This window comes from Sciurus carolinensis, chromosome 10, assembly GCF_902686445.1.
Source record: "Sciurus carolinensis chromosome 10, mSciCar1.2, whole genome shotgun sequence".
Lineage (NCBI taxonomy): Eukaryota > Metazoa > Chordata > Mammalia > Rodentia > Sciuridae > Sciurus > Sciurus carolinensis.
Genome location: NC_062222.1, coordinates 77,561,750 through 77,583,987, shown reverse-complemented (window position 1 = coordinate 77,583,987; position 22,238 = coordinate 77,561,750). Strand labels below are relative to the sequence as shown.

The window sequence follows — 22,238 nt, the reverse complement described above, 5'->3', positions numbered from 1 at the left end:
GCTGTGCACCTCCACCCAGACCACAGGGTTTGCCTATGGAGCTAACCCTGAGATCAGCACATGCAGTTCTTCCACTAATGCTGGTTCCTTTGACCTTCCAGAACCTTGTTCCTATGAAGGTCGTGTGTTTGAGGATGGGGAGGACTGGCGGCTGAGCAAGTGTGCCAAGTGCGTGTGCAGAAATGGAGTCGTGCAGTGCTTTGCAGCTCAGTGCCAGCCTCTGTTTTGTAACCAGGTAAGGGAGACACCTCTGGGTAGGTCTTTCACAGGTTGTTAACTTCCCGGTTCAAGACCTTGGAGTCTCTTCTGAGATTGTATCAGGCAGCCTCCAGAGCATTAGAAACAAGAAGCAAGAATTGCTTTGTTTTCCTTATACTTTTGGAGACCCCCTCTGACACATTTCTTTTCCCCTTAGAAGCTAAGATAGGTCTAATTACCGCCATTTAGGCTAATTGTTACATAATGAAATTGAGCCTTGAGGGTACGCACAAGGAAGCCTCCAGCTTGAATTACAGATGTTTCAAAAATGTCAAGCTAAACATCTGGAAAATTTGGTAACACAATCAGGTTTGTTATTGTTTTTCGGTGCATAGGTGTAGTATGCTTTTTAAAGACACATAGATGTCTTTGAACATGATTATCCAGATGTACATGATTTAATTCTTAGAGGATAATGATTCACATTATTGAAGGATTTTCTCTGGGGATATTTAAGAGAGTGGGATACTGTTCTTCATTTAAAGCTATTCTGATTTTCAAAACATTAGATACTCCACACAAATTTGGAAGAGAAAATCAATTGAAAACAAATGTGGTATACATGGTATTTTATAGGATTTTTTTTGCTCTTCCAGAGGTTCCTATGGATGTTCCGTGGCAGTTGACAGATAACCGTGAAAAGAGTTTTGCCTCAAGTAGAAAAATTGCTCATTTTTGATCTAAGGAAAAGCTGGAAGCCAACATTCAGTTGATACAGAGCAGTGCTTTGTGTCAAATAAAACAAAATCAATAACATGGCATCTTGTGACAATTGGGCAATATTTTTAAAGGCAGACAAAAGGCAATTAGACATGAAATGCTAAATGCCAAATGGAGGGAAAACGTATCTAATTGAAGGACTAGATTGTATTGCCCATACTACACCAGCTCCGTGCTCATGTCTCTTCTTCCAATTCATCACAAGGTCTTGTCCCAGCTTTAAGATTACAAATGAGCCTCTGGTGGAATTACACAGTATCTTCCTCTTCTGCTCTTACATCTGAAGGACACTGTAATGTCACGGCTCTTTGATTAGCACATTTGGGGTTTAGTGCTCTTATGAAGGAGGGGTCATTAAGCAGTTTGCCACCATTTCAATAAGAGAGGTGGGGGAGTAATGGAGGAAACACCCCATTAAGGACCTTCTGCTTTAAATCTTTAAGAACTCAACCACATACTGCCTATTTGGGGTGGAGGGGCAGATATATTACTATTTCTCATTTTAAGAAACATTAAGCATAAACTCTCACTTCATGCATAGTATTCACTTATAGTTTGCATCAATATGATACTTAATGTAAGATGATAAAATGTGGTACCAAACTTTAGAGCTAATTGATATACAAGCCCTCTGAAGACTTGGAAATAGATTGATTTCAATCACTCTTGCATGAAGTATATGTTTTTGCCATGACATTTTTAAAAATTCAACTGGCAGATCACTTAGAACCACTTTTCTTGATTTAATGTTGCTATTAAATGTTGAATGATCTGATGATATAAAGGGGTGCTATAGAATTAGTGTTACTGATGTAACATATCACCCCGTCACTACTATCACAACCACCATTACCACCGCCAGCACACTTTGGGTGATTTATATATACCAGTCATTGATATTTAAGAGCTTTGTAATTCTCATTACAGCTCTATATGGCAGGAGCTATTATTATCATCCTCATTTTATGTCTGATAAAACTGAGATCTTGGAGGGAGTAAGTGACTTGCTCAAGGTCCCACAGTTAGGAAGCGACAACACTTCTGTCTTTTGCACTTGTACATTACAACCTCAGAAGACCATGCCTGACTCCTACTTCTAACCATTATGCTATCTTACCTTCCCAAATGAGGAGTTACCAGCACTTAAATATAATAATTACCACAATATTTGCTAATATTATTGAGCATGATTACAAGTACTGTGTATGCATTAGTTCATTAAATATAAGGAAAACACAAGTTTGACAGTAGAAGATGTATTTCTTAGGTATTAAACTCTGGAAAAATATGCAACATGTCTTCAAGGATTGCCATGATTTTTAATACAATGGTTTTTGGGTTTTTAGAATTATAAAAGGAATGTGTATCATTAAGGAAGAAAATGACCACCCTTTTATTTCCACTATTCAAAAAGACTAGGATAGATTTCTTTTTTTGGTAATTCGTTTCAGTCTTTCTAAAGGGAACTGTGGATGTTTATTTGCATGCTTATAATTACATTCTAAAAGTTGGTGATAATCCCTAACAAAAGAAGAAATTCCTTATGTGCACATAAGGGGTTATTCCCTTAATGAGGGATTAAATTCATACTGATATTGCAGGCTTTCAGCTTTTGTCCAGATGCCTTGTGAACTGAGCCATAAGTCCTTCATATTTATGTAGTCTTGCTAAAATGGTCTGTTCAAACTGCTGAACCATTTCTGAGGATATTACCACCAGCTTATTAATACCACAGTTTTCCTATTCCTAATATTGATTAATCTGAGTAGTTCTAACTTCATCTTTGGATATTTTTTCAAGAAAGAGATGATTGGTATTGATTGATGATTGGTGTTAATAATTGTTAAGTGTTTCACAATTATTTCTCATTGCCTACATGAATAAAAGACAGTTGGAGGGGCTAATAGTCTCTTTTCATCCCAACTCTATCGACTCCAATAAATTCCAGAATTAAGTTTCAGAGAGAAGTCTGAGTTCTATTCCATTATATGCTGCTAGTTTTACCATGTTGTGTTCTTGTAGGATGTTTCTTTATAATTCAAACATCTTTCAGGATAGTTGTAGGTGAAGTACTGTTTCAGAAAAACTCAATCCCATATATGAGAACTGGCTGCCAAAAGCAGAAGGTGCCATGTCATTGAAGAAGGATGTGGACAGATCCAGGATTGCACAAAGTACAATTTATTACTGACTTTCAGACAGAAGTGTATCTAGGGCAGCGACAAGACAGAGGGATCCCCCCATCCAGAGCAAGAAGGGGGAAGGTGTTCATATGCTAAGCTAGACAGGCGTAGGCACAGTCAACAGGAATGCACCTGACTTATCTCCAAACCTTACAGTCCAGTGTCAGTTAAGAATAGCACAGCCATCAGTGGCCAGTGCATTATGCTCAGGTGACTATCTTAAAGACTATGGGGCTTGGGATGTATTCCAGGGTGACCTGGTGGACAAAATGGCAGTGAGGACCAAGATGGCTGTAGCAGGGTCAAGCTGGATTCTTGTGTCTTTTCATGTTCTTTGCCTGGAGTATTATAGAACCCGTCAGACTGTATTCCAGTTTTTGAAATGTCTTTTTCAGCTTGATTTGGATTAATGAAATCTGTTCTAATTATTCTTACTTTTCCCAGAACCATCTATGACTCTTAGTTGTTTCGCCCAAGTTCCCCTCTTTATCCATCATGTTCTCTCATCATTTTTTACTTTGTGTCTTTTCTCAGCACATGGGGAGAATTTCTTAAGTTTATATTTACTATCTCCAGTATTGATTTTAACTTGACACATTTGCTTTACTCATTTTTCTTTTAATTCTTCCTCAGTGTTGTTCTTTCTTTATTGCTTCCTGCTTCTCTGTTTGATAACAGACTCCGTATTTCTACATCTTACCCAACTTACAAAATGACTGTAAAGTGTTTCCTTTTAGATCCTGTAGGAGTGTTCAGAAGTCTGTTCTTTCTCTGCATCTTCAGAGTTACTCCTTTCTCTTGATGGGGTTTAGGTCATGGTATCACCAAATATGGCAGCTTGGCATCTTGAATATTTTAAGATGAAGGAATTTGAGAAAATGGCAAAAACTTAATGGTTACATTGACCTTTTCCCCATCCATCTCCCTTGAAGCAGGTCATAAAACATAGGAAAAATTTCTGACCTTCCCCTGAAGCAAGTTGTAAGGCCTCAGAAGACATACCCTCCCTGTTCCTGGAGAAAAGGATCACCCTTAACCCTGTAGACACACACAGAAGAATCTCAACAGGCCTTGCTGCATTTTCCTGTTTATTATTATTCAGTCATACTCTTTGCTCTGTTACATTTCTCTATGACTATCTATTCTTCATCAAACCTACTGTTAAAAAAAAGGGTTATTTCTTATGAAGGTTATTTTCTTATGAAGGTTCCTATGTCAGGTGAAACTTATGTTAAATAAATCTGTATGCTTTTCTCTTGGTAAACAGTCTTTTATTATAGGAGCCTTAACCATGACTCTAAAAGGAGTAGAGGGACAGTATTTTCCCTCCAGTACAGTTCATTCTTCATTATCCTCTCCCTGCCCATCCTCCCTCCTACCACCAAGATCCTGTCTACACAGTTTTGATCAAGATGAATTTGTCCATTTGTTGTACAAGGCAAAGTAGACTGTCCTTAGCTCTTTACCTTTGGATCCATAGCCAGAAACTAGGAAATATGCATCTCTCAGTCCAAGGGTCTGACAGGTTTTCACTTACTATAGGTTGATTGCTGAGGTAAGATCTTTCCTACTCCTACTGTCCAACCCTCTTACATTCCAAATGAAACAAAAAACTATAATATCCAGTTCATACTTCTGCAAGGGCCCTTCCTTCCTTCCTTCCTTCCTTCTTTCCTTCCTTCCTTCCAGGGATTGAACCTAGGGGTGCTTAACCACTGAGCCACATCCTCAGTTCTTTTTATGTTTTATTTTAAGACAGGGTCTTGCTAAGTTACTTAGGGCCTCACTAAGTTGCTGAAGCTGGCTTTGAACTCTCCATCCTCCTGCCTCAGTTGTTGCATCTCTCTCTCTCTCTCTCTGACTGTAGTTCTTTACATTTGGGGCATCCTCCTTCCTCCTAGCTTTCTATCCCTTCTTCTTCCTCCCCAACATACTTGCTTCCCATTCATTTTATAGTTCTTGACATTATGGGCTTGGACTAGATGTAAAAATATATTGAGGAAGGTGAAAAGCCAGGGCCGGCACTGACAGCCTCATGTAGCAGTGACCACACAGTGGAGGAATGGAGGTCATATCCATTTGCTCTAGAAAGGCAAAAAATTGAGAAGAGATGATATTTGAATTGCTCATCAAAAAAAAAAAAAAAAAAGCCATACAACATCTATGGTCAGTGGAACTTTTTCTTGGCAGTGACAGGAGGATGACTATGAGTTCTACTTCTTGGTGGTGTTTTCATTTCTTTCTCTGTCTTCTAAGTCACTGTGGTGGGAATATACTTGGTCAAGGACTGTCATACTTAGTACATTATAAACTTCTCTGTCATAATTGTTTTTAAGGAACATTAAAAACCATAATGGAATATGTCCTCACTGATAGTCCTATCCCAAATTTTAATGGCATTAATCATATTTTTTGTATTGAGCCCTTGTGAGTACTAATACTAGTATGATATAAGTTTGGGGCAAACATTTTCTGTAAAGAATCAGATATGAAATATTTTCAGTTATGAGTGCCATCAAGTTGAATTAACTATTCAGTTCCACAATCATAGCACAAAACCATAGAAAATATATAAATAGATGGATATGGTTAAGACTTTAAATAAAACTTCATTTGCAAAAACAGGTGATGAACTAGATTTGATCCACAGTCTATAGTTTGCTGCATTAGACTGTACATTCGGAAGGGCATATGTAGGTAGACAAGAAAAAATATTAAAGTGTATGATAGCTACAAAAGTGTGCTGTTAGAAAACCTTTATTGTAGGTGTGCCTATTCCAAGTTGTTAAGGTAGATCAATACTAACTCTGTCTATTCAAGATTTATAATCATGGCATTTGTTTCCTGTTTGTCTAACATTGTAGAAGGCTTAGTTCATTTTCTTTACTGCAATAAAGTTACTAAATAAAGTGTGACATCAAAATACTTTTATTTTACTTCCTTAGTGAAATCCCATCCAGTTGAAAAAAAGAAAGAAGTATCTGAAGTCAAGAAATGCTCAATTATTTCAGTGCCTGTTCAATTTTCACATCCTCTATTAAACATCAGTGGTCGAATTACTTTTCATATAGAATAATACAAAAATAAACTATCTTAAAACAACAATAAGTAGTTATTGGTTTAATTCCAGTGGATCAGGCATTTGAAATAAATCCCTATTAGGTAGTAATGTGTGAATCCATCTGGTTATATGTAACTGAGTTAAAGGACTACTGAGGTATGACTGGAATTTTCCATGAAAAATACATCCTAAGTGCACTGGTCTTCCTGTACTGGCAAAATGTGAACCAAAGTAACTGATAATAAAGTCTCAGCTTCTGCTTCTCATAAGAGGAAGTGAAGGTGCTATTCTGGATGTGTCTTCTGTATAAGACCTACTTCTTCTTAGTTATTGAAACCTGGTTTGTCCTCGCTCCCCTTCCCCTGCTTTTAGCAAGTCCACCTTTCTGCAACTGAAGAAAGTTGTAGTGATAATTCAGAGCAAGGAGCCAAATCTTTGGTGTTAATGAGTAAATGATTACTATGAAAACTCTTTCAGGGCAGAAAAGACAAAAGGTCTCATGTTCTGGGGGTGGGGTAGTCCAGGTGAGAATATAGAGGTAGTATACTTGGGGGAGGGTTCTGTGGGTGTTGAATCTCTCTTCCCCACATTGCTCTGCACTGGTCTGTTCTCAGATTTCTAGAGGTATGACTAATTCTTGTTCATGTTAAGGACCTCCCTAATGCACATATATAAATATGTGGATTTATATAAAGATGCAAAAGAATAGTGAAGTAGCTGATCAAGGAAGGATTACCTTCACTTTTGAGTTTAGAGCTAACTTTGGAAGAGTATGAGTTCCCTTAAGTGTTGGCAAGGTTATGCTCTAAATTCTGTTTCAACCATATGCTATTACTAGGTCAGCTGTCTAACATTGGGCAAGTCACAGAACCTTTATGGTCCTTCCTATTCTCATTTATGAGGAAGGAATCAGAACATCTACTTCATAGAGTCACGTAAAGCACTTACAAAAGTGCCTGGAAAACACCAAGTGTTATTGTTATTCTTATCCTTATTTGTGCTTTTATTTGTTCTTAAAAGGGAAGAGAACTTGAGGCATATGTAAACTTTTAAGGCTCACACTGACCTTGGAAGTGCTAATTCCTGTCAGAGTCCCAGGTGACTGATAAGTGCTAAATGAGAGGAAATTGCTGTTATGGTTGCTTGAGGCACATGGTTGAATTAGCTGTAAGTGAAATTTTCCTACCTATGTGGATTTTGTTAATATCTCCTTTTGATGGATTATCCTTTCTTTTGGTGTTAAGGATGAAATTATAGTCCGAAGCCCTGGAAATTGTTGCCCACAGTGCTCTGCACAGTCCTGCTCTGTAGCTGGCCAAGTATACAAGGTAAGCTTTGATGCCCATGTAGGTGTTTTGACATACATTCTCACACGTCTACCCTGCACCTGCCAACCACCATCCCTCCCTGCCCTCATGTCTGACTCTTTGCCAGGATTAGTAATTCAGTACATAAACGGCTTTTTTCTTCTCTTCATGGAAAGCCTGTGTGAAAAAATTAAGTTGAAGGGGATTAGAAATATAAAGGAATGTGCTGGCAAGCAGCACCTGGTTCATGAACCTTGGTGAACTTACTGTTCATACATCTTGAGGAGAAAAAAAGGACTATCGTTGGTCACCATCAGGTTACACTGAGATTTCAGGCTCTTGGAATGTCTGTCTGCAGACATTGGCTGGATTTCATACACTGATGTTCAGAGACAACCTCCTCACCACCTACACTGGGAGGAAACATGGGAGCAGCAGAGGCAGGTGAGAGGCTGGGAGAAGTGGAAACCATAACCACAAAATACTATTGGAATAATCTAGACACCTGTGCCTCACCTATAGTGGGCACTAAGAATACATGAGTTCAATAGATTGAATGACTGAGTGAATGTTCTGTCTTAGGAGTACCTGATTGAGCCAAAAGAATGTTACATTGCTCTAATTCAAGGAACATTAAAACAGCAACAGTTAAATAGAAACCAGATTTATGGCTGTCAGTAGAGAATCTGGAACTAAGTATTTGGGGATAAGAATCTCACAAATTTAAATGTTTCTCTTGAAATATGAATGCAAGAAACTAACTGGGATACCTTCGGTATGTGCTGAATACACACTGTCAGACACAGCAGGCATATATGCAGCTTGTGTGATATTCTTATCTATTGTAAACAGATATCCGTCATGGCATTTGTATTTGTTATGACATTTTTGGCTACAAGTAACAGAAATGCCCCTCTAAATGTGCCTAAAATTTTAATCTTTGTTATCTCATTTAACAAGAAGTCCAGAGGTTGCTGCAGTGTTGATCCATTCAAGTCTCAGTGATGTCTTCGCATTGACATTTACCTTCATGTTGTCCCCTCAAATCTGCAAGGTGACTTCCTTTGCAGGTTGCTCATCCTTACATGATCATTGCACAAACTGGTGGAGAAAGGCATAGGAGGGTAGCCTTTCCCTTCACCTCCACCACTTAGCAAACTTAAGCATAAAGTCTTCTTGGGAAGCATGGGTACAAATGTCCATGCCTATATGCAAGGGAAATGGAGAGAATGGGTATATGGCAGTGAGAAGTGGGTCTCCTGGCAAAGAAGAAGACCTGGAGAATGTCCATAGAGGAGCCAACCAACAGGGCCTTCCTACTCATCTGTGTTGCCACGGCCTCTATGTAACTAACATGGAGTGGGCTCTCAAAGTATTTGTGAAATCAATATAGTCAAATGAAAATCCATCTAAAGTTCCCTTTGGACAATTTTTCTTAGAGGTCATTCCTACCTATGTCATATCTCAGGTGCACATTCAATTAGCTCCATTAAAAAACAATAAAAATGTTGGCATCTTATGTGTCTGCTTCGATTTAATGTGTATGACGTTTGGTGTTCCACTTTCTTTTGTTCTTTCTTTCCTCAGCATGGTGAGCAGTGGACTGAAGATGCCTGTACCATGTGTACATGTGACCAGGGCCAGGTCCGATGTCACAAGCAGGCCTGCCCGCCCCTAAGATGTGGGAAGGTATTTGAGAGTGTATAGCTTGATTTTCTAAGTTTGATTCTGGGTCATTTAAAGAAATGCATTTCAGTGTACTGTGTCCTTTGAGGGAATCAAGTTTTATAATATGCAGAATGTTACGTAAAGATATGAAAGGTCTATTTCCTAGGAAGGTAGGTTGAAGTGGAAGGGAGTTTGCATCCCTGGGTCAAGTACAGGGTCGTGTTGTACACATCTGTGTTTGATGTCCTGCTGCCGTGTCGGCCAGGAGGCTTTCACTGCCTCCCAGGACAGCTCTTCCCCTGCCATTCTCTGTTTCCTCAGGGTCAGAGCCGGGCTCGGCGTCATGGGCAATGCTGTGAGGAATGTGTGTCTCTTGGCGGAAGCTGCACGTCTAATGGGATTTTGCGGTACCAGGATGAAATGTGGAAAGGTTCAGCCTGTGAGTTCTGCATCTGTGACCATGGGCAAGTGACCTGCCAGACTGGAGAGTGTGCCAAGGTGGAGTGTGCCCAGGTAAGAAGTGGAGGCATTTCTGTCTGGACTGTAGCAGCTCCTTCCAGTGGGATGGGTGGACCTGTGCCAGTTCCTTACCTCTTGGCAGAAGAGGGGATGGTCAGGTTGATTGCTCATGTTTCAAGGGGCCTTTTAGCACAAAGATTCTGTGGTGTAAAGTGAATGTCACTATTTATTCAGACTAGCTTGGAACTGCCCCCTGGAGCATTCAGCTCTCAGTGCATCTGGTCAGATTGGAAGCGCTGAACCAGAGACATGAAAGGGAAGGACATGATATGGGACATCAGCCTATCAGTCAGCACAGCTGGACCTCAGTGCTGGTGGCTTGCCCATCTTACCATGCCTGCAAAACAAGGGTCTACAGGTGCACCAGGGGCTGGGCTTCTGCTGCAGACCCCACTGGCTGCATTTAGCAGAAAGGAGAGCTAGCACCTGGGGACTGCTCATGTGGATCAGGACAGAAAAGAAAACAGCTTTTATTTTTGTTTTCAAGAGAGAGCAAGGGAGACCTCATAAACAATTAACTCTGCTGACCTCCGTTGACTTCTGCTGTCTGCAGAATTTCTAGAATCTTATAACAAAGCTGCCCCTGTTTGGATTATAGATATATATTTTAAGGAAATTACTTTTTTTTTTTTTCTTTGAACTCAATTTTGACCCATGGCAATACAAATACAAGTACAAAGTCAGCTTCTTCTCCCTGACCACTCCCATCCGCCCCGCCAGTTTCCCTCAGGGTTGTGAACTTGAGTAGATGAGGGGAAATTTGAAAGATCTGAAGCAGGGGTGTCAGTGAAGACATTTTTCTTTCTGGTTCCTCTCCCCCACTTCTCAGCTCTTCTCAGCAACTGAGCCTCAGGAGGAACAACCTTTCAGACAAGGCTTGTCACTGACAGGGTAATTTTTCACTTTGCCTCCTACTTCTAGGTCTTGGCAGAGCGGAAACGTTTAGGTAAAGAGGGTTTTTCTATTTTGCGGATTTATTTTCCCCTACACACCTTTTCATTTCTTCTTCTTTATCTTAGGGAGTCCGAATGGTTGGACGAAGATGAGAAGAAACCTAATGAGGGCCCTTTTCTTTCTCTCTCAGGCTGAGGCAGGATTTCTTTCCCTTGGCAGCCCTCCTGAGGGATGTTGGGTTATATTCTGAGGTTTAAAATTGTCTAGGATTCCAAGATTTATGGAAAATGGGGAGAGATGATCCTAATAGGGTGGGTCCTTTAACCATATTTTCAGTAAAATCTGAACTGAACCTCACTCCTACCTTCTGGTTAGTATGCATCAATGGGGATAAAAAGATGAATAAGACACATTCTAACCTCAAGCGTTCCCAGGCTTTTAGGGCAGTCAGATGTGTAAACAGAAATTATAATATACTCTGGCACCAAGGATTATGGAAATATGAATTAAACGCTTTAGGAGCCCCCAGGGGAAATGGCTGTTCACCAAAGGAGCGGCAAAAATGCATTACTAGTTTTTATTGAATTCCACTCCACTTTCTGCTTCCTTCTGTGAAATATCAAGGTCATTTGATTTCTAATCTTGAGCACCAAAGGTGGATTAAATGTTAGTGTCCACACATCTAAAAAGATGCCTCTAGAAGAGGCCAAATTGTGCAACTTTGCCATTGTTATCATTATCACATTTGTTATCAACTAATATTCTGAATAGCATTGAAATCAGCACATGATTTTGTTAAAATAGGGAAAAATGGTATGATCCTTGTCTTTGTTATTCAATTCAAATCCCTAGACATTGAAACATAAATAAATCAGTGGTAGAAAAACACCACATGATGGATTTCATTTTTCTGTATTTTGTAGTCTTTGAACATAAATTCAGATAAAGTCAAATTACCCACCCACCCTGCTTTATTTATTTTTATTTTTTTTTAAAAGGACCTATATTCACATCTGAGGCATGATATAGTAGGGGGAATAAAGCTTGTAGAAAAATGCAAAGAAGAGGGTAGGTATACCTAAATGTTAAGGAAAATTCTCTCGAAAGAATGTTTACTTTTCCAGTGGGCATTTGAGTAGAATCAGATTTGACTTTGGTCTGATAGATGTAGGTGGGGAAAGAGTAGCAGATTCAATCAGACCTATGCCGAAGAACCCTCTTAAAAAAAGAAAAGAATGAATTTTGTTTCAAAAAACGATTTTGTTCACAGCAAAAGTCAAATGATAATTAAAGCCAGTTCCCCCCACCACCCAGTGAACTGATGTGGTTTGGGCATCCAGGCTTCTTCTATAAATAGCAAATCTATTTAGAACTTCCTACCCCACCCACACTGAATCCTTGCTTCCCAGGAGCAGGGCTCTTTGGTATTTATCTTAGTGTTGAAGGCTCCGCGTAGCCACCTTGTCTGTGTGTTATGGTGGGCACTCCAGATTCCCTCCTGCATTTTATTTTTAATAGGAATACACGAATGCTGCCTTGTTTCAAAGTATTGTCTTAAGCAACTTAAATTACATGCATATAAAGGCCTCTATATGCTTTGAAAGCAAATTTCAATCTGTTTCTGAGTGATGCCTTCACTACCAGCTGATTCTTCCTGTTTCTGCAAAACAATTTATATGTAAATACGTCTGATCCCTGTAGCACCCTTTGCTCTCTGCTGGCCTCTGATAGGCATGAAATTTTGATGGACAGTCATGTACATAACTCCCTTCTTTTTGAAATAACTTTTTAGGCACTATAAAAAGTAATAATCATTCTTGTCTTTTTATGCTTTTTTTGGACATTCATATTTTCTTTCATTGAAATTATATATACATATATATATATATATTCATGCTGGAAAATTTTGGAAGATAGACTCAAGAAAAGTAGACAAGAGACTTAAAAATCCATCCCTAATGCAACAACCCAAAGACAACCAATGTTATTACTTTATATTTATCTTTAGTTCAGTGTTTGCAAGTATAAAATATCATCATGATTATTTTGTTTATGTAGTTTTTATTTAATACGTCTTCTGTACTTTTAAATATAATACAGACCCCAAATCAAACATTAAATACTTAAAGAAATATTATTATTTCTAAAGTAGACATATCTTTAGAATGTAGAACATGCTTTAAAAGACACTCTCTATCCTATAGGTACTAGATTTTAGTGTACACATATGAAAATTACAGTTTGTATTATTAACAGCAGATTCCCTGAAAGATAGGTCTGCAGCGAAATTACACTTTCTAAAGCCATAGAATTGAGAATTATTTAATTTTTTTAACAGCAAGCATTTATTGTCATTAAAATAACAGATTAGAAATTATAATAGGGCTGGGGTTGTGACTCAGTGGCAGAGTGCTTGCCTAGCATGTGTGAAGCACTGAGTTCGATTCTTAGCATCACATATAAATAAAATAAAGGTCTATTGACAACTAAACAAATATTTTTAAAAAGAATTTTAAAAGAAATTATATTAATATTGGGGTATTAAGTTGATTAGACTTTGTAAGTCAAACATTACTCTTTAAGTGTGGTATTTCTTTTCTTCATAATTTTTTGAATTTAGATGCAAGTTGGCTAACAGTACAAGTTTCACAATGCTGAATAAAAATCAGTTTATGCTGAGACTACATCTGTCCTTAAAGGGATGTATCTGATTTCATATTCAAGGAAAAATGTTGCTTTGATTTTCCCACTGTTAATAAAACCAAAGTCACAAGTTCTAATCTTGTGCCTTTAAGACAGCATGATCCTTTTCTGAAACTCACCTTTCTAAGACTGCTTCGTGAACCCTGGCCACTCTTCATATTCATGGAGCTTCTGGTCATGGGTAGGCCACTAGGAGGGATCAGAGTGGACACATGATCAGAGAAGCAGCACTTGGAGGGAGCGCCATAGTGACTAGACTTTCCACAGGAAGACAGTGTGAAAGGAGACAAAATAAGGGGTGTACCAGGGTTTCTCATTGCAGTCAGGACATCTAGCTGCTGACAATTTAGCAGTGCTATCTGGACATGCTAATTTGATATGTGCCACTGCAAATCCTATTTCTACAGGGAGAAGAATTAATTCACTTAGATGGAAAATGCTGTCCTGAATGCATTTCTAGGAATGGCCATTGTGTGTATGAAGAAAAGGCAGAATTTGTGAGTATCAGGTTAATAGTTAAATACCATTAAAAATTAATAATTTGAAATTAACTTTAGAAGGGGACTACCATTACCTTCTAGTTTCTTTTATCTCTTCATTTGTTCAGAAGATATATTTGTGTGCACCTACTGTGTGCTAGGTACTGGGGATATAGAAGTGAATGCAATAGGCAGAGTCCTGTTCTCATGGTGGAACATACTATTCTAGGGTGGAGACACAGACCACACACATAAACACACACTGTATCACCACAGCAGATGCCAACAAGTACTACCTAAAACAATAAAGTAACTTAAGTAACTGGGGTACAGTTTTCTTTTACGTAAGGTGAATGGGGAAGTCCTCTTACACAGAGGAATTTGAGTAAAACCTGAAGGAAGCAAGGGAGTGAGTTACATGGATATGTCGGGTGAATACACGAGGGAGAGGGACCAGCAAGTACAAAGGCCCTGAGGTAAAAGTATACTTGGCATGTGCAAGAAGCAGCAAGATGGACTGTGTCAGGAAGAAAGTGAAGGAGGGGAAAGGAATTGGAGATGAGGTTTAGAAGGTAGTCTGGAAGCCAGGGTCTTTTATCCTGAAGCAGATGAGAGCTGTTGACTGGGGTCCCGTTCAGGGGGAGTGGTTGTTTGAAGTCCAGCAGTACCCTGTGATCTGACTTAGCACCTTGGGTGCTATACGGACAGCAAAACTGCAGGTAGATGGTCCAGTTAGGAGATGTTTGCAATAGTCTAAATTAGGAGTAATATTGACTTGGACTTGGGGGAGTGGAGAAAGTGGTGAAAATTGATCAGGCTCTAGATGCATTTTCCAGATAGAAATGATAGACTTTTGATAGATGGCTGTGGGGTGAAAATTCACTTGCTACACTTCTATTTCACCTCATGTCTGTACTTGTTAATTATATTACACCAAGGAAAAAAATATCTAAAGTGCTTTAAATTTGCCCTATTTTTGTAGCCCACATTTTCCATGTGGGGTTTTAAAATGTTGACCAGATTCATCATATTCTTAAAAATATGTCAGTTGATCAGATGTACGACTCTCTCATTGACCAATCAGAGTAGGCTAGTAAGAATTAGGACAAAGCGCTTCGTCTGATGAATGATTGGATAGGTAGGTCCCAGTCCACCAGCGTGCCAGTGTTTCTGTGTGTCCTGGGGAGGCAGTGTAAGGGAACAGGGCAGGCTCTAGGTTCAGATCCCTGCTTTGCCACGCACTAATGGCAATTTTGGGTAAGTTACTCAGTCCTCACTGTAAGGTATGGATAACATCAGTACTTACCTGGTGTAGCTACTGAGTGTCAAGTGTTTAGGATAGCACCTGGCATATTGAAAAGAAAAACTGAAAACAGTGGCTTTGTTATCATGCTGTTGTCCTTGCTCCTCTCATAGTGGTATTTCATAGTTTAAATGTCTTCATTTTCTAAGAATTTAGGAAATTAAAGATTCCCTCCAACTGTTGAATTTGTATTTTCTCATGTTATCAATTTTCCAACCCATTTTTGGAAGTGAATTAAACCCACTGGGTTTAAAGAAAACCAAATTGTTGTAAATAAGTACAAATCTCCATAATACCCTGGTAACACACGAGATTCAAGGATTTACCCTTAGAAATTTAGACTGGTTGATCACAAGGCCCTTTATAGTGAGGGGCATTGGAGCCAAATGCTCAACCACAAGGCAAGAATGAGAACTCCAAACTCTTTTCTGTGCCTGTTATCTTCACCTCATGCTCTTCTTCTTTTTAATACAGATGGATTTTATTTCTATTCATAACAAGTCGATGAAGTTGCATATTATTTGGGCAAAAATGGATAACTCCTAATGGAAAAAAAAATAGATCAGCCTAATGATGTTTTTAGTAGGATAATGAATACATTTCTCTTTGTTCCTAGATATCCTCAAAAGCAGGTGAAATTAAACATATTCCAGTAAGTATAGATTTTTTTTTACTTGTATGTAGATCATTATAAAATTGTCTTAAATAATTGTCTGTATGAACTACTGTGGGGAAACAGTACTTCAGTATTTCTAACAGCCTCGTCTGTGGTCTGAATTAATGATTTTAATGATAAGTAAGACTTTCACCATTTACCTTTGTTCCTTTCCTTACCTTCTTTTTTTTTTTTTGTAACTGATATTAATATTTCTCTAGTTACCAATACCTATGTATCCTCTTTCCCTTTTTTGTGATGATTTTCTCCTTATGATTTTCCACTGTCCCTGTGTTTTGAAGCATTGAAGAATGACCTTCTTGGGTTGTACCGTGTTCGTTCCTTAAACAATACTGACCTTTAGGATGTTTGAGGAACAGTGTTGTGTGGCTTCTTTTAAAGGGAAAGTGCAAGCATGTGGATTCATAGAAACAAGATTTTAATTCTGGATGTTAAGTAAAAGGGGAAGGAACCCAGGCTGCCTTAAAATGGAGGAAAATCACTTCTGCCTTTTCAAGATGATATTCCGCAGCGTTCTAACATTCCCCAGTCGTTTTGTTGAGTACCTCACGTTAATGGGGATATAGAACATCAGTTAGCTTAGTACACATCTGTCGACCTTTGTTTTAAAGTCTACTCTCCTGTTTTCTGCTATTCTCCCCTCCTCATTCCCTCAATACATTCTGGTAAGGACCTTTGCCTCTTTTCAGTCTCCAGGCTGAGTGGGATAGTGAGCAACAGGGGATGATTCTTAGAATCACTTTGGTCAAACTGTTAGAATCACAAAGGTCAGACTGTTCGTGTTTACTGCCATAACTTCCTTGTCCAAGAGAGATATTTCATTGTGGGAAAGCTCATGGTACCTCTACTACACACAAATACAGGCCCACAAAGGCTTTACTTTTAAGAATACAGCAATCTGCCTGTTGCTTTTTCAATAGCGTTTAAATCAAGGTTCCCACTGTTATTTAGAGGTTGTATTTAATGTATCTGTTTATCACTAGGTGCCTTGTAGTCCCCCCTCCTGTGAGCGTGCACACACACACGTGTGTGAAATAGGTTGAGAAGCAAGTTTCGAAAGCTCCTTACATACTCTGGTAGCCCTAGGATACCTTCCTAGTTTATCTCATTCTATTGGTGCTCTATGTTAAAAGAATCCAATGATAAACAAAGAAGGAGAAATTTTGCCCTTGTAGTGTGGGACACCTCTGCTGTGTTCCAGAGTCAGTGTGGACAGTGTTGAGTGCCTTCACTCTGTCTGTATAGAAATGGGAAGTTCTTTACCAACAGGATCTTTGGACTCAGTGCGCCCTGATGCCAATGTCATCTCTTTTTCTGTTTCACGCAGGAAGGAAAGAAGTGGGAAGATGGTCTCTGCAGGGTATGTGAGTGCCGGGGCTCTCAGGTCACTTGCTACGAGCCTTCTTGCCCACCATGTCCAGTGGCCACCCTAGCCCTGGAGGTGAAGGGACAGTGCTGCCCAGATTGTACTTCAGGTGGGTCCACGTCCCATCTATTTCTCATGAAATGGTTTTCTTGACAAAAACTTCAGGGAGATTCTTTCTCTCCCTTATGTCTTTCTCTTTAGTCACTCAATTTGAGTGGATTTTTTTCCTTAATTTTTCTAACAAAAAATTCAAATTAATCTTCACCCCTGTAATTGCTAGACTCAATTGATTGCAATTGTGTGACCTTAGGCAAGTCATTGGCCTCTATATCTTAATTTTTTTGTTGATAAAATATGCCTTATCTATCTTGTAAAAGTTTGGTGAAAATCAAATAACATGTTTGAAAACCTGTAAAGGCAAATCCATCTCCCACTGTTGGAGATATAAGAATAATTACACAAATTTTGTTATGTACATTCCATTCTTTCTTATTTTAAGGTAAGCTATTAAGCAGATGGTTCCTTTTGGAGTTCTCAAATGGGGTTTTAAAGTTTAAAGACTCATTAATTTCTTCCAAAAGAAAATTTTATCTACTTGTTCTGCAATTCTGCTTTCAAATCACCTGGGGTTGAATTAGTTCCAGTTAATAATTGTTGGCAAGCACTCGAGTTGCTGTGACTGAGCAGTAATTCGCATATAAGCTTAGTCTCTCTTGGAGAAATGGCACTTTCTTCCATTCATATTTCATAATTAATTGTTTTCATCCATGGGCCACAATTTTTCACATTGGCAGTCACTCTTGTTACACTCACCTTATTTTGGCTAATCATGGTGTTTCACTGAAGAGTTTATCAAGGGAAGAGCAAAGCAGCTTTATAGTTTAATTATGTTACCTTCACCACAGTGGCTCTTTGGGCTTTCCAAAGCAAATATTTAACATATTATTATGCATTATACATTGAGAATCAGGTCCTTGATGACTTCGGCACCTGAAAATTGTCTTTTGCTGACAGCTCACACTAAGGTCAGTGATGCCCTCAATTACTGATAATGAAACTTAAGATTCTGGAGAAAAAGAAGAAAACTGGTTGTTTTTTAAAGATAATAATCATTGTTTTTAAACCTTGTAGGTTTTTATGTCTGACCTTTGTGTACACACAAAAAACTTAAGAGGAACATCTCAGATATGGTAAATTATTGATTCTGTTTAAATCATGTACTGTGGAGGTAGTTGTTCCTGTTCCTACAGTCCCTCCCAGCAGGCAGAAGCACTGAAGAGCCTGTTCTTTTAGCATCTTTAATTTGGGCTATGGAGGCAGTTGATGGTATTTCAGACAAGGAGGTTCCTTGGAATCTTGTATTGAAATGCATTTTTCACTATTTGGGGAACCTTTTTGCACTTCGATTCTATAGTTTTCTGTCCTTCATATTGTCTATAATACATGTGCATAGCCTGTGGAGTCTTTCTCTGAAGGGTATGGAAAGATCCTAAGGTCTTTACCAAGTTCTTCTCTTCTTTGTCCTTGATTTTAGTTCACTGCCATCCAGACTGTTTAACCTGCTCCCACTCTCCGGATCACTGTGACCTCTGCCAGGATCCCACAAAGTTGCTGCAGAATGGACGGTGTGTGCACAGCTGTGGTCTGGGATTTTACCAAGCTGGCAGTCTCTGCTTAGGTATGGCCTTGGTGGGCAAGCTGGAGGTGGTTCTGTGTAGTGGATAGAAATTCCTCGAAGTTTGGGGTTCTCATACTGAGGCTCAGTATTGTCAAGGAGGGGGTTGTGTAAGCAGGAGATGCATAATATCTGAGAACCACTTGAAGGTTCTAATGTCATCCATAGGTTCCTTGGCCTCTTTACCTTCAGGTCTCTTTCTTCTAACATTTATAGGTGTTTTAATACTTACTGGGAAAAAGGTGGTATGGAAGTCAGATGGTTGCTAGCAAGTCATACCTGGATTTGTTTCATTTTTGAAGACTTTCAAGGATAATGATATCATCAGAATGTTTGCTGTCTTTCATTAAAACACTCAATCTATGATAGCAATTTGGAATTGACATAGACCTTCAGGATCATATACTAGAACTTTCCAATTTTGCACAGAGAGAACCTAAAGCACAGGAATTAATTCCGATTAATTGACTTGCTCTGTATCACACAGATAATTGTTAATAGAGTTTATCTCTTTTGAGCTACCAGAGGATTCAGAATGGGTTCAGGTGCATATCATAATTCTTGTACATCTGTGAAGGAGCTCTTACTTGGGAGACTTTGGCTTGGTTGACGTCAGGTCTTACTTTCTCCCTTATCTTTGATTTTAGAGGTTAATTATTCATTTAAGATTATATAGTTTCATTCCCTGGCAGTAACTATTTAGCCTTTCTTTTGCTCAATATTCTTATCTGTAAAGTGGAGGTAATCCTAGTACCTTCTTCAGAGTTTCTGTGAACATTAAGCATGTCTATACCTGCTAAGTACCTAGAATAGTGTCTGGGATATAGTCAGGACTGAGTAAATGTTAGCCACTTTTATTATTATTTTTGTAATTATTCACTTCTCTCCACTTTCTTTCTTGATTTATAATCTTCATCCTTTTGGAAAGTTATTTATTTATCTGCCATAAGATGTGGAGGAGAAGAGGCAAGGAATATTTTTGCAAAAAGGTTGAATGACAAAGATATTGGGAGCTATTAGATGAGAAGAAAAATCATAGATTCCTGAGCCAAACTGCCTGTCTTTGAATGCCAATTACTTGGGCAGGTTACTTAACCTCTCAGAGCTTGCTCCTTATCTGTAAAATTGGGATTAACGGTCTCTACCTCATAGGGCTACTATGAACATTAGAGGCATTCATATATGTGCAGTGCTTGACACAAACCACATGCTATAGAAGTATTGGCTGCTATAGTAATTTACCTTCCTGTGTTTTTTTTCTCCATGACTCCCAGAACCTTAGGATTGAGCTAAGTAAGAGTCAGCCATGGGGCAGGGTTTTGAGTTAATCAAATGTTCCTTTGTTCTTTCTGGAACCTTGTCTGGAGCCAGCCTGCCAGCCTCAGTGCTCCACGTGCACCAGTGGCCTGGAGTGCTCTTCCTGCCAGCCTCCCCTGCTGCTGCGGCGTGGGCAGTGTGTACCCGCCTGTGGGGAAGGCTTCTACCAAGATCGCCACTCCTGCGAAGGTAAGCCTGGCCGGGCGCCAGCTGGGTGGGCCACAGAGGAGACTCCCACCCCTCCTCGTCAGAGATCTGGGGCTACCAGGAGCTGAATGTGGTTTTTCAAATAGAAGTGCTGTGTTTCAATTGATTTGCCCCCAAGAGGACATGCGCTGGAAGCTTGGTTCCCTCTATGGCAGTGTTTAGGTAATAAATTCAAGAGGGAGGGCCTGGTAGAAAATAATTAGGTCACAGTAGCCCCAGTTCTCATGAATGAATTAGTCACCTCTGGAGATTGAGCTCTTGTGGGACTAGATCAGTACCACAAGAGTGAGAAGTTGTAAAGCAAAGTCACTCACATGCTTGACTTCTGCATGTGGCCTATTCCCTTTCTTCTTCTTTACCATGTTGTGATACAGTTAGGAATTCCTTGCCAGGATGCTGGTGCCATGCTCTTTTGGTTCTTCAGCCAACAAAATCATGGGCCGAAACTTTTCACATAATAAGTCACAGCCTCAGGTATTTTGTTATAGCAACTAATTATACTAAGACAGGAAGAAACTCTGAATAAGACTTCTAATGGAATGAAAAGAATGGTGGATGGGAGAGATGACACACTTGTTTTTTAGAACCTTATTAGATTACTTTAGTGTGTATATACTTTAGTAGATTTATATGCCTAATTTTATTTTACATTTTTAATTTTGTTTTTAATTAAGATCTAGTTGAAATTCTTTTTTTTTAAATTCTTAATTTTGTAATAGTCTCCAGAGGTAGAAGTGGTCATAATATAATCTAATTTGTTTACACCTGAGCAATTTTTCATTGTGATTGTAATCATGAGTGTAATTAAACAAGTAAATGTATAAAGAATCTTTTAAATGAAGAAATGGGAGACAGGAGGCAGTGGTAAAAGCCTGAAGGCCAAGAATGGAGGTAGCAGTTTGTCTTTAGGAGGATAATAAGATGCACTCAGACCCTAAGGCCAGGTTTGTGGTAGCAGGTAAATCTGAGAATGTAAATGGACCAGCAGAGGGTCTTGGCCATCATGCCTGGGAACTGCAATATCTGTGCTCTGAAGCTGAGTGAGAACAGGATCTGTGATGAGAAGTGGAAGGTGGGCCAATCTGAGGGGCAGCGGACAATGGTCCTCTTTCATGCCTTTGATGAGATTTTTCAGGAAAAGCATTTGGAGGGAAAAGAGTTAAAGAGAACAAGTGCTCTGGGTGTCCTACATGGAGAGGGCTGTCAGTTCCCTCCATCCCAGCTCATGGGTCAAGTCAGAGCCCCTCAGATTGTACAAACAGTCTTGAAAGGAAATGCTAGTGCTGTTTATGCCCATAGAAATATGAGGACAGAAGGGACTGTTTTATGACCAGTCCTGTTGTGGGATGTGGAAGGAGATTGGCTTGGGGGCTCCTTGAGATCTCTAAGTGTGACTTCTGAATCTCTGCATCTGCAGCATTAAGGGTTGCACAAAGTACTCTTTTATTGATTAAGGGTAGAATAAATTAATGAATGAGTCCTTTATTCCCTTGAAGGACCAGTTTTTCCATAGATAAATCTAAGCCATAAAAGAGAAAAAAGTCTTAGTGTTTATGGTTTATCTTATCCTATTTACCTGTGATTTTAGAACAGGCTCACAGTGAGCACGTAGAAACAGCTTTGTAAATGTGTAATGTTGGGGCAATTTAGGTAAACTGCTGAAATTTCAATTTGATGAGATTATTGAATGTATTCCTTACTCTTTTCTTCTATCCCATCAAAGAGACCTCCTGCTAGCACTCCTGTGACAGATTTGCCTTTGGAGAGGAATTAATTCCCCCTAGACTGTTCACCTCCCTGTGTACCACCTCCACCTCCTGCGATACACACATGCCACATACACATTTCCTTTTTGTTCCTTTTGCCATTTTCCTTTCTCCCATGCCTAGTGTTTTAATTGGT

General features: G+C 39.2%; 1 protein-coding gene across 1 annotated transcript in view; it reads left to right on the top strand.

Annotated features, from left to right (window-relative positions):
* Fras1 (Fraser extracellular matrix complex subunit 1) overlaps positions 1 to 22,238 on the top strand; it is a 439,675-nt gene that overhangs the window by 172,992 nt on the left and 244,445 nt on the right. The window contains exons 6-14 of the mRNA XM_047566389.1: positions 102 to 235; positions 7,467 to 7,550; positions 9,117 to 9,218; positions 9,519 to 9,710; positions 13,721 to 13,810; positions 15,712 to 15,747; positions 17,099 to 17,246; positions 18,672 to 18,815; positions 20,184 to 20,318. Coding sequence (XP_047422345.1) covers positions 102 to 235; positions 7,467 to 7,550; positions 9,117 to 9,218; positions 9,519 to 9,710; positions 13,721 to 13,810; positions 15,712 to 15,747; positions 17,099 to 17,246; positions 18,672 to 18,815; positions 20,184 to 20,318 — 1,065 coding nt within the window. The remainder of the gene's footprint in view (positions 1 to 101; positions 236 to 7,466; positions 7,551 to 9,116; positions 9,219 to 9,518; positions 9,711 to 13,720; positions 13,811 to 15,711; positions 15,748 to 17,098; positions 17,247 to 18,671; positions 18,816 to 20,183; positions 20,319 to 22,238) is intronic.